The sequence below is a fragment of the Podarcis muralis genome, chromosome 2, assembly GCF_964188315.1.
Source record: "Podarcis muralis chromosome 2, rPodMur119.hap1.1, whole genome shotgun sequence".
Lineage (NCBI taxonomy): Eukaryota > Metazoa > Chordata > Lepidosauria > Squamata > Lacertidae > Podarcis > Podarcis muralis.
Window position 1 is genome coordinate 1,843,619 of NC_135656.1, and position 13,351 is coordinate 1,856,969.

A 13,351-nucleotide genomic window follows, 5' to 3' on the forward strand; every position below is an offset into this window, starting at 1 on the left:
CATCTTAAGGCAGCCCTGTTCAGGGAAGTTTTTAACATGTGATATTTTATTGTATTTTTGGTTTTTATGGAAGCCGCCCAGAGTGGCTGGGGAAGCCCAGCCAGATGGGCGGGGTATAAATAATAAATTATTATTATTATTATTATTATAAGCTACAGAGTGGAGTATGCAGAGACGTGAGTCCAATTCAGGTATCACTAGTAGTTAGGGTGGCGCTGTGGGTTAAACCACAGAGCCTAGGACTTGCCGATCAGAAGGTCGGCGGTTCAAATCCCCGTGATGGGGTAAGCTCCCATTGCTTACCTGCCAACCTAGCAGTTCGAAAGCATGTTAAAGTGCAAGTAGATAAATAGGTACCACTCCAGCGGGAAGGTAAAACGGCATTTCCGTGTGCTGCTCTGGTTCGCCAGAAGCAGCTTAGTCATGCTGGCCACATGACCCAGAAGCTGTACGCTGGCTCCATCGGCCAATAAAGCAAGATGAGCACTGCAACCCCAGAGTCGGTCACAACTGGACCTAATGGTCAGGGGTCCCTTTACCTTTATAGCTAGATCCTATAATGTGCTGATGATAGAATCACTTGGGATATAGGTGTAAAGAATAGGAGGAGGAAGCTGTTAGATCAGCTGTTTGCTCACAAGAAAGCTGTTCAGCCAGGTAAGGAAGGGCAGGGCTGGAGAGATGCTACAAGGTTCCAGACCCTCCTGGTGGCTTATAAGCCTCAGAGGGAGCCACAGGAAAGGAGAGAGGGGAAAGCTCCCCTGTGTGTCTGGCTACTTCCATTACTTAGCAAAGTAGCAGGATTGCCTGGTGATGGTCCCTGCAGAAGTCAGGAGCTATAGATTCCTGGGACCACAGAAATTGTGCTACTGCAGACCCCTCGGGTAGAGGAGTACCAATGAGGATGATTCCGTTATCCAAGCATTCCTAGTGTGATGAAGGATCCAGCAACAGGAGAGGAGCAAATACATAAACATCGGGGGGGGGGCATGCAACAGACATAAAATGGTGCTAATTTTCAGCACGCAGAAGCTTTTCAACACTGATTAAATGAAAGAGGCCTAGGGACCATCCCTGGCCCCAGATAATGAGTGTCCCTGGCTCAGCTTCGGGGGCTGCTAGGTACACTGACAAGTTACCAGCTCAGGCAGCAACAGCTCCACTGGAGGAAAAAATATGGAAAAGGAAACAGGCCAGCCAAGTCTTCCTCCACCGGATACATGGGCCATGGAGCTCCAGCCAGAGCCCTTGCCTGCCAGATGTTCACAGCTGGGCGTATGTCCCCATTGGCTCATCTACACAACCTGCCAAAATCTGGATTTTCCATTCCCAGCAGTAAAAGAAGATAAATTCCAGGGCAACCCCCGAGCCAATGATGTCAAACCTGTAAGCACCACCTACTGCTGCTGCATGTTATTGAATCTCCTTCCCTGAGCACAGGTGACCTCCCGGGTGACCTGTCCATGGTGCTGAACAATAAGTGGTGCAGCCCATGGGAACCATCCTAATATTAGAAGCAGGTGGAAAGCTGACTCAGAACCAGCAAGAAGCCAATTTGTCTGCAGTGGCTGCCTGGAACAACTGCACAAACAGGCACCCCAATGCAGAGAGATGTGCAAAACACAACACAGAGTCTCGCCAAACACAGAATCATTCACCTCATAACAGAACTAGAAAATATTCCAGTTTCCTCAGAAGCCAAATACAAAAAACATTAACTTATCCGTACTGTCTAAACAGATAAAACCCTCCAGTATAAAGCAATGATAACAAACTGTTCTGGGAGAATATGAAGGGGAAAGCTGGTGACTTTTGGATTAGAGAATCAACCACCACTGCAGAGAAAATGAACGTTGTCCTGGTGAGTACAAATGTATGAGTGGAAAGTCAAGGTCCAAGTCAGCAGTAGGAGGTCCATCTTGTCATCTGTTCTAAGCAGCAGCAAGTGCCATTATCAGGAACCTGAACAGGTATTTTCCCACCATGTTATTATTAATAGTAAAAATGGAATGGGCAGGAAGCCATGTGCAAGGACTTCTGCTTATGCAAAGGGGCTTTCCCCACTCTCCTTCCCCCATGAGCCCCAATGCCCCATGAAATTGGCTCAGTAGGGCGCAGAAGAACCCCCAGAGCAGGAGGGGGGTCATTTTATCTGACAAGCAGAAATGCTTGCACTAACAGAATGTTTGATATACCACAACACTGAACATTTCCCAGAATTACATGCATTTCAGCAAGTGGTATAAGCTAGTCTTGGGTATGATTTTGTCCATTCTGCTAAATTTTATTTCGTTTCTCTTGCTGCTTCTCCTATTTCATTTCTGTGATGCTCTGTATTTCTACTGGTTTTTATTATATGTTGCCCTGAGGGTTTTTACTGAAGGGCAGCACACACATTTTCAAAATAAAGAAACTGCATGGTGGTGGTGATAGTTAATAACAGCAGCAGCAGCAGCAAATTATATCCATCATGAACTTCCAATATACATGACAACTGAGGGTTTCAGAAGCTAAAACAGATAGGCCCCCATCCCCAAGGAGCTTACAATCTACATTTCAATAGTGAGGAAGCATCAGTAGGGGAGAAGAGACAAAAGCCACAAGGAAACACATACGATACCTCTTAATATTTTACAGCTTGCCTTTTGAAACATGCCTTTTCAGTCATGGCACTGCAGTGGAAAGCTATAGGCACTCACAAGCTATAGGCACACTTCATCCCAGCCACATGAGCATATTGATGCACTGAGTTACACTTAGAAAAGGCAAATGAAGCAGTGAAGTTTTTGTTTGGAAGCCTCTCAAGATTACCCCCATGTGTCTGTTATATAGCTGGAAAATGCAACACTCTGCCCAGTACAAGAAAAGCAGAATATTTGATTGCAGTGGACAACAGTTTATGAAGCACTGTTCCATATAAACACATGTCTATCCATGCCTTTCTCTCCCCCACACAATAGAGGTTAGAAGAGCCCTGTGTGGCCAGCTAGCACATAATTTTCAATCCTTTCATCCATCTCTGCGATCCTTTGGCCCTGTGACTGCCAATTGAAACCCACTGCCAAGAGTGGCTAGCAACAATTAACGTATATCTGGTGTTGGACACGCCAGTGCCAGAAACACATAGAGATACTGGGGTGCGGAGCAAGACCACTGTCTTAGTTCTTAACATTCAGCTTAGTGCTGGTTTCAGTTTAGTATTGGAAGCCCAGGCTGCGTGTCATTCTCTTAGTTCTACGATTATGATTGTGGGGAAATCATAGAGTTATGGGGCTGGGGCTGGAGCACCTGCTTTGCATGCAGAAGGTCCCAGGTTCAAACATCACCAGGTAAGGGGCTGGGAAAGACTCCCATCTGAAAACTCAGGAGAGCCACTATTAGGCAGTCTAGACAATTTTGAACGAGATGGGCCAGCAGTTTGACTAAGGTAGAAGATAGCTTCTTACATTCAGCTGAGATGGCCTAGTTTTGGCAGACCTTAGTACTGGACACGACTAAACAACAACAGTACTGGCATTTGCAGCCACCAATGTCACCTTAAGTCTTGCCATACTGGGACATATCTGGCAGGCAGCAGTACTTGCAATCCTGTGTGGCATCCTGTGCAGGCTACATTATATGACCTGATGTCCTGTTGACCCCCTTTCAGAGAAAGTTGTGGTTGAAACTGCATGCTTTTGAGTATTAGCTGTCCAGGAATGAGGCCAAAGAACAGAATGCAAGCAGCTGTGTACATTCTTGACTCCAAGGTATTTGCCCCAGCCCTTGTTCTCAACCATAACTTTGTATACAATGAATCAAAACAAACAAAGATTTTTAAATAAAAAACAAAATGAAATTCTGCAACAAGAAGACACATGTTGGGTGATTTGGAATAAATTATGCAGCCTGCTTCCAGATAGATAGATAAGATTGCAGCCATTACTAATCCTACTGAGAGTAAACTCACTGAAATTAATTAACATGACTAATTTAGGCCCGTTAATTTCAGTGAGGACTCTGAGTAGGCCTAGCATTCGATACAGCCTATAGAGGTATATGTATGTGTGTGTGTGTGTGTGTCTCTGTGTACACACGGGGGGGGGGGAGTTATATGCTTTGGGATAGCAATACAGAAATCATTTAGGCTTTCTCTGCATTTCAAAACTAGAATTTGTGGGGGGGAATGGGCCAAATGTAGGTTGGAGAGTTATGAAAAATGGGGAGAGGTGAACTGTAGGACCAGTAAGACAGTAATCACCAAGGAAGAACCAAGAGATGCTGAGCAAATTTAAGTCCCACCAAAAACCCCACTCAGCTCAGATCTAGCTTGTGGTATCAGCAAACACCAGAACTGAAATAACTCCTGTGTGTTTTAGAAGCTGAGCCTGTCTGGATGCTAAAATCTAAGCCAGATACTCTGCTGGTCTGGCAATCTTGCAAAGGTGAAATGCATGTTGAACAATTGAATAAAGAATCTCTCCCCTTCCCTGTAGAAACAACAACATTAACAGCAATATTCCATTTTCAGAGTGTTCCTCACAATCACAAAATGTGGTCTTTACACCAACTCTGTAAGGCAGGTCATAGCACTAAGGTAGGTCAGCGTTACTGGGCATTTTTGGCCACAGCTGGAAAGAAGAAGTCCCAGCAAAGGAAGAATGGATGCAAAAACTTATGGAATATGCAGAAATGGTGAAAGAATAAGAAATCAAGATAACAAACTTTTTATAAAAGAATGGAAATGGTTTATTTAATATTTACAGATCAATTGTAAACAGATATAAACATTGGCAGGATTATTGTAATAACCTGCAGCTACATAAGTGTGTGTGTGTATGAGATAAATAAATGAGTAAGTTAAGTTAATTTGGATATGCAGAAGATGTTAAAAATAAATTTAAGGAATCGCAGAAAGAGGGGGAAGGAAGTCAAGTTTTAAAATGTCAAAATGATTGTAAAATCAGTGAAATGTACATATTTGAAAAGTATAAATAATTTTATTTTTTTAAGGTAGGTCAGCATTACTGTTCCCATGTTACAAAACCAAACAAGTCCATGGCAGAGGCAAAATATGAACTGGGTCTTCCTGTTTCACAGCTCAGTCTTTTAGCCATTATGCGCCACTTTCTCTCTTTAAAAGCCCTTCCCAGTTTCCTCCACCTGCACTTCTTGACTGCCTATTTATTTTCATGTTCTTCTCTGCAATCACAAGAGCTAGAAACTTATGCTTTTTAAAACTCAAAACCAAACATTCTCAGGATGCTGTATCCTGCATCAATCTCCATGTATAATCATTAGAGGGCTTCCAGATGATTTATTCCCATGAGTCACTATGGCATGAGTGTTGAAGTGGAACAAACATTGCTTTTCCAGTGCCAATTTGTGTGTGCAGATCAGTGAGTTTGAGTAACATCAGACCATCATTATTTTTTCCTTTGCTTTTTAAATAAAAGTGGGCAGGTTCTAGAAAAACTGAAGTTTTGATAATGGGATACAAAATGCCTTGTCATAGAAGTGCTCCCTGTTATTAGGGCTACTATTTTGAACTATGATAGACTTTTAGGCATAGTGATAGCCCTCCCTTTCTCCCACCCTCACATACTTGCACTGCTGGCCCACAGAACAAGGATAACTCCCCTGCCTGAACATGTGGTTTGTGAGAGACACATGCACAGTGAGACTGAGGTTGGGTGAGACAAGACAGGGAAGGGGAGCCTGTGGGCCTTCCAGATGTGGCTGGACTACAACTGACACCCCCCTGACCACTGGGCATGCAGGCTGGGATGGATGGGAGTTGCAGTCCAGCAACATCTGGAGGGCACCACACAGTGTGCCCTGAACAAGATGATCTCAAGGTCCCTTCCTGCTCTATCATTCCTTGATTAAAAGTCCTGGCAGCACTGCCAGTGCTCTGCAAAATGTTCCTATATATAGCGCTTGAGACAGTGGAAATTAGAAGGACGTGGAATAAGCAGCATCAGTCCTCAGTGATTATATGTTTGGTGGAAATCCAATGGTAATTGACAAAAAGAGATACATTCATCCAAATCACACAGAGACCAAGCACGTATGACTATCTATCTCTGCTCTTGTCCACTATTTGATGCCCGCAAGCTTGTTGCTACATGCATGCAGACAAAGCACATCTCCTGGCAACTGTCATCTAGAGCCATCCCTCAATCCCTGTGGCACTTCAGGTGCAGACGCTGAGCTCATCTGCCTGAAAGGCCTCTCATTTTTTCTCCATCATGTCTAAACAAGTCTCAGACGAGCTTGGAATGAAGCTGTAGATGTTTCTTGGGCTCAAATGTCTTGGGCCTTTCTGCTTTTGATGCCCTCATTCAGTTCTGGTTAAAGAGAATAGAGCTGTTTTGTCCAGCTCTGGGTCCAGCTGCCAAGCCATTATAAAGCATCAAGATCTCATACTATCAGTCTTTTCTTCTCTTCTGTAGTTGTCCTAGACCCCTGTCAGAACTTGCTCAAGGGGCCAGGAGTATCTTGCATTCCCCTAGCAAATGTTTGACATGATGATGTTAACACTACCGAGCATCAACAATGGCCATGAGGGTGATCAAACGCATTTGCCGGCTCTTTGCTGCATTTCCAGACATCTGCGACATGAATGAGAGACTGTTTGTTTAATACTCACTGCACAGACAGACATCCGATGTCACATACATCAGTGCCTGAGTGGCGGGGGATGCAGGTCAGTGTGTGCATGCTCTGAACAGTGGCACGGGTGGTGCTGGGTCTAAACCACTGAGCCTCTTGGGCTTGCCAATCGGAAGGTTGGCAGTGCAAATCCCTGTGATGGGGTGAGCTCCCATTGCTCTGTCCCAGCTCCTGCCAACCTAGCAGTTTGAAAGCATGCCAGTGCAAGTAGACAAATAGGTACTGCTGTGGCAGGAAGGTAAATGGTGTTTCTGTGCCCTGGCACTCGTCACGGTCCTCTGTGCACCAGTAGCAGTTTAGTCATGCTGGCCACATGACCCAGAAAACTGTCTGTGGACAAATGCCGGCTCCCTCGGCCTGAAAGTGAGATGAGCGCTGCAACCCCAGAGTTGCCTTTGACTGGACTTAACCATCCAGGGGTCCTTTACCTGTACTTTTAAAATATGTATATGCACTCACTTGTTGGAGAGAGAGAGAATTATTGGGTCACAGTAAAGTGATATTTTTTTTTGAGGGGGGCACTGAAACAGTTCCTTGCCAAGGCCACAAAGGAGTCTACACCTCTTTGTAAACATCAATTTCTCTATGGCACCACAAGCTATCTTGGCAGTTTGCATGGACAAGGCAGAAACTTGTGTCATGTGCTACATCCCACATGGAGTGATCGTTAAGCTTTGAATTTTACTGCTGATGCAGTAAAAATCCAGCCCCATCCTAAAAGCAGTAAAAGATCATCATTTGGTGGATCACTGCCATTTTGTCTTCTCTGAGCATGCTCAGTTACGCTCACTGGACAGGCTTTGTTTTCACCACTCAGCATCAATGAAGGCAAGTGCAGAACCAACAGAGCCTTTTCTTCAGGCAGATCAAGATCACCAAGTGACAGCAAAAAATGGAAAAATTTTAGCAGGGGCAATTAGACTAAGATATATTACTTGATTACAGGTATTGATGAAAACCTCTAGAATGTATTTTGTATAGCTAAGCCTTTATCTGTATCTTTGGTTCATTGTATTTTATTTTATTGCTATGGCTAGTGGCTGATGCAACTAAAGATTCTTCTGATCTGAACCAACAGGGACTCGCTCAGCACCAGGCATCCCGTGGTGAAACACACCAGCCCTTCCAGAACAGGCCACACAAAAGTAGCCTGAAACATGTTCCTGCATCCATGTGTGGGTGAAAAGAACTTTTTTTGTATTTGCCACAGCAGTTTGGCACAAGGGTACAATAAGCTTCTGAGCTGCACAAGCCACCTTTGCTCATTCAAGATCTTGCTCAAAAGCTTGCATGCACTTCTAGTCACAGAAGGCTGTTATGTAAAAACTACCACCTTGCCCTTGGCCTTGCCCAAGATTTCCTTCTTTTTTCTTTTGCATTGCTTAGTGTTTGTATACCTAGAGGTATCTTGCAATTTACAAGATTGCATAGATCCCCATTCTGATCCCTGCAGGTGTCATATCAAGCCTTGTGCAAAATCAGCACAGGTTGCAGCAAACCTGTTTTCTAGACGGTACTGCTGCTACTTGTTTCACGCCAGGAATAACACTTAGCATTTGCACAAAGGCTCTGTTTTCAAAGTGTTTTACATTTACTACCTGAATGAATATTACAATAGTTCAGAATACAGATGCTAGACTGCTTCAGAATACAGATGCTAGACTGCTAGACTGCTAGAGGCACGACAAGCACTTTGTGGTGGAGCTTTTTCAGCTGCACTGACTTCTGCTGCATTTCTGAGCCCAGTTTCAAGGGCTGCTCCTAACTTTCAAAGCTCTTCAAGGGGTCACAGTATGTGGAAGTGGCCAGACTCCACCAGTGCCTGTCCAAACTCAGAAGCCCTTTTCCAGCTTACCATGTCATCTGAGGTGTGGTGGGTGGCTACCAAGAAAAGGGCCTTTTCAGTGGTGACAACACCCTCCCCCCCCCCCAAGTTTTGGAATGTTCTCCACAGCAAGGCTGCCAGAGAACAATATTCTTCACCCCAAACAGGTTTTTAAAGTTTTGTTTATCTGCTTTATATGGATACTGTCTTTATAGAGTGGCTATGTTACTTAAGGCATAATGACAATGGTGTATCTAAAGGGCAGAGTATAAATTTAAACAAGGGGTGGGGAACCTCCAGTCCGTGGGACAATTTGGGACACCAGAGGGTCCAAGTTGGTCCACAAGATCATTTTCCCCAAACCACAGGGTGCAATCAGCTGATGGGTGAAGGGCAGGGTTCAGTCCTATTGGATGCCACTTTGCCAGAGAGCTCCCTGTGGGGTACATGCTGATGAAGTAGATCCCTTCCCCCACAAGTCAACTTTGACAGGTGAGTTGGCCCACAGGAGCTGGTGGGGAGATAAAGATCTATGGCCAACAAGGTACCCTACCCCTGATCTAAACAAACTAACAAGCATAGTTTGTAAGGTAGGTCTCCTTAGATAGCTACTTACACTGGGGTAAGCAGATGCCATAAAATTCCTTTTCTATGAGAAACTGGTGCAAAAACAATGTGAGCATAGCATAGTTGTTCTAAATAAGCAATGAAAATAAGTAAGTAAATAAATATCAAGAAATGTACACTTGAATATTTGTGTGTGCATGTGTGTGAGAGAGATACAGAGAGAACATTATTCAAATGTGTCCATTTCCCATCTGTATTTGCCCATCTCTTTGTGTGTGAGGGTCGCCTTCTACGCAGGGTAGATACAAGAGTGTGTACTTTGCTGCACAGTGTTTATCTAAGCCCCTCGCTGTGGGTGCCTGTCTGTGTTATTCATCTTCATGGGTGGCTGTGAGAAAGGCAAACTGCACAGCTTGCCCCACACACCCTGGAGCCCCATCCAATCTCCCTTGCAAGCCTTCTTCCTCCAGCCCATCTATAAGTAAGACCTTAGGAACACTGGTGGTTCTGTGGTTCATAGATTCCTGCTTATTATTTCATTTCATTAACAAACACTTCTCACCCCTCACCTTTTCTACACAGCAATCTTCATGGCAGCTGACATAAGAATTAAGAAATGCAATTTGGGGGGAAATATAACACATTTTTATAAACATACACATAAGGCTGGCCTTAAATAACAAAGATAGATTAGATAGATAGAAAGATAGAGAGATAGAGAGATAGATGGATATAGAGAGATAGATGGATAGATAGATAGATAGATGATAGATAGATAGAGAGCAGAACTATGCAACAGGTAGAAATAATAGGGCAGGGACACAATTTCTATGCAATCACCCACCAAACACCATGCAATCAAAATATATTTTAAGTTGATGCTAATAGAAAGAAGAGTAAGCAACCAGCCTAATACCTCCAAGGAAGGAATTTCACAAGAGGAAATATCCTGCAGTTGGCAACTACCTGCCTCACTCCCCAAGGCAGGGATACGCAGAGAGCAGGGACTTAGACGGTGAACACAGCAAACAGGCTGGTTCATGCAGGAGAACAACCTCAGTCCTCGGCTGTGTGGGTCTTTACAGATTAACACCAGCAATTTAAATGGAACCAACAAACAAACTGGGGGCAATTGAAGATCAGGGCAGAACTTAGTTGGGGGCAGAAGTCCAGGGCCGTACTCGCCCCACCCCCAAACACAGCAGGGCTGACTTACTGCATCATCTAAAAGGAAATCCCACCCCACCTGCCCACACACATAGCCCACAGAAAACCATTAAGTCCAGAATCTAAAACTACCAAACTTAACACAAGTGGTGAAGACATTTAACAAGATATTTTAAGGTATTTAACAAGTCTCATTTTATAACCTGCCCCCTGTATTCTGAGCAACTTTAAATTTATGGACCTTGCTATATCCAATACAATCCTGCAGCCATTTGCATGATAGCTGCAAAAGTTCTCCATGGCATGCATGTGTACCAACATATATTTTAAAGTATGCATTCTAGGTGCTACAAGTCATATTTTAAGCATGAATTGCATAAGAACAATGTAGCCTAACACAATGAAGCTTAAGGTGTGGCCTTGGGAAAGTGATCCGATTTATATGGAAATGGCTGGAATGATGAGCACGAGCACTTCACAACTGCAACAGTTTGTTGCAGGCACCATCTGTATGTACTAATAATGATCTGTTCACAATGTGCTGGTCCACACCAGTGCCATCCATGCTAGCAACAGGCTTGAGAGAACCACACTGTTTGCAGAAGCACAAAAAGAAAATATTTTGAGGGATGCTGTTTTTTGGAGCAGTGGATGCAGCATGCTCTGTAGGCTCAAAATGCTAAATGAGTGTTTGGGATCAAGGTATTTTAAGTATATGTTACTACCGAGAAGGTCTGGAGGTCCACAATGATGGGATAACATTAGGACTGCAACTCTATTAAATACATTTTAATCAATCAATAGTATGCATTATGTTAAATTAAGGTTGGTTAATCCATCAATTATATTTGTATGTATTAACATGTGGATAGTTTCTGAAGCAAGAATCACTTTCTTTGTATTTAGACACAAATGCACATGCCAGCATCAGGCAGCATCTTAGAAGAGGCATTCATAAGCACTTGTACTAAAAATGATAATGTGTTCATTAAAAAAACACTAGCCCTATTAATTGTGGCACCTTTAAAGTCAAATTGTATTTTCTTTTTTAACCAACCAAATTTTCTAACTGAATACTTTGAACACTAAAAAGTGATATATAAATATTTACCATCATCATACTGTGGGCAAGCACCCTGGGTGCGCCCTGGGATTATGTGCATTGACCCTTGGAAAGGGACGCAAACACTGAGGTAGGAATTGGATTCATACTGGCAGGTGGCGCCTCCCTCCTTTGCACCAGCCAAAACAAGACGGAGATAAACCTCCCTCGACAGAGGACTCTCCCGAAGTGAATGTGCGCGGGATAAATGGCCCTCGCTGTGGTCCCTCCGTCATCTCGGTGGGGCGAGGGAGGGGGGGGGGCTTCTGCTTTACTCCGAGACGTTTCCCCCTGCATGGATTTTCGGAGGGAGGTGTCCTGGGTCTCCGATGCCTGTGAATTCCTAAAATCCACACATCCTCACATGCCTGCGGGAACCCCTCAAACGGCGCAGGGCTCTCTGCTGGCTCACCTGTGGAACAGGTGGCTGGTGATGGGGTGGAAGGAGGCGCCATGGAATAGGGAGATAATAGAATAATATATCGTAGAGTTGGAAGGGAGGGACCACGAGGGTCATCTAGTCCACCCCCTGCAATGCAGGAATCCAGTGTGGGGCTCGAACCCAGGACCCTGAAATGACGTGTCTCCTGCTCTCAGCTTGAGCTATCACACTCAAACAGTGTGACAAACGAACTGGCACAGGCAGCCCTCAGAAACCTGGGCTGCCCCAAGGCGTTGCTGGAAGCCATTCTTTTAAATGGCACGTCCATTCTTCAAACTGAAGGGGCTCCGTGGATGAGCGCCTGTTTTCCACGCAGGACGTGCCGCGTTCAGTGCCCGGCTTCTCCGCAGCGGGCTGGGAACGTGCCTTGCCTGAAACCCCGGGGAGAGCTGCTGGCTGCCTGGGTGGACAATACGGAGCTGGAGGGGCCACTTCGGTCCGGCTCGTTTAGATCGCGTTGTCCGACGCGCGCTCGGCGCTGCGCGTAAGAGGCCCCCGGACCGCAGCCCAGACGCCCTCCCGCTTAGCCTCCCTCTAGCGCCCGGCGCCCCTTACCTGCCCCCGTCCGGGGAAGTCCGCGCCACAGGAGAGCCAGCAAGCAGATCAGGCGCCTCGCCAGCTGTGCCATCCTCGCTCGGCGCCGGGATCGCACAGGGCGCTTCCCTGCTCCGCTCGCAGACTCCGCGGGGAGGCGCGCAGGCAGCGCCGCGGCCAAAGAGGGGCGGGAGAGACGCGCCGGCCCCGCCCCGCGCCCGCCCCCGATCGCGCCCGGCAGGCGCCCCGGCCGCCCGGCGGGAGGGGACGCGAAGGGGCTTCCCTGAGCCGGACGCAGCGCGCTCCCACGGGCGGCTAAGAGTTGAGGAGCGGGCTGCCCCAGAGCGGGGAAGGGAGCGCGCCCTGACTTTCCTCAGGGTACTCAGCAGGAACAGCATGTTAACGCTGCCTCTGCCTCTGCCTGTCTCTCTCTCACACGCACATACAAATGCCCCTTCACTCAGCACACACACACCTGATAATTCCCACTTTATTATTAGTATCCTTTATTGGATTTCCATACTGCAGCTGGGTGGTGTTCAGATTGAGGCTATGTACAGGGAGGTCAGGCTGGCTCTAGAGGGTGTCAGGTTGGGCATTTGCGAGGACCGGAGGCCAGCAAAGGGCGCGTCACTCCCCTAGCAGTGCTTGCATTTCCACTTAGAATGAGCGCCCAGAAACAGGAACACTCGCAGTGTGCGCGCCTGCTTCTTCCAGGTCAGGGTAGTGGAGGTGGTAAAGTTGAATGCCTTTATTGGGGGTGGGGGTGGGATACTGGTGGAGGTGCAAGTGGCAGCATTCAACTTGCAGATGGAGAAGGCTAGAAAAGCCCCTGGGAGCCCAGGCATGTTAGGACGCAGGGCCAGGGAAGCTGGGGAATGAGAGCTATGCAATGCAGCCCTCTCCTCCTTATTCTGTTCCCTCAGGATGGGGCACCCAGAAGGAGATGCCAGCAGGAGGATTTGCAGCATCAGGCAGTTTTCTAGTCAGGGAGCCTGTGCTGTTATGGGGCCTGAGCTCGGAAGTCATGGGGACCTCCTCTTCCTCCACCTACCCCACC

At 46.2% G+C, this 13,351-nt stretch overlaps 1 protein-coding gene across 3 annotated transcripts in view; it reads right to left on the reverse strand.

The window, feature by feature from the left end:
- Nucleotides 1-12,462, reverse strand: part of COL5A3 (collagen type V alpha 3 chain) — a 125,305-nt gene extending 112,843 nt beyond the window's left edge. For all 3 annotated transcript variants that reach the window (XM_028721183.2, XM_028721182.2, XM_028721181.2), the window contains exon 1: nucleotides 12,313-12,462. In XM_028721183.2, coding sequence (XP_028577016.2) covers nucleotides 12,313-12,385 — 73 coding nt within the window. In that variant the 5' untranslated portion in view covers nucleotides 12,386-12,462. The remainder of the gene's footprint in view (nucleotides 1-12,312) is intronic.
- Nucleotides 12,463-13,351: the final 889 nt, after the last annotated feature.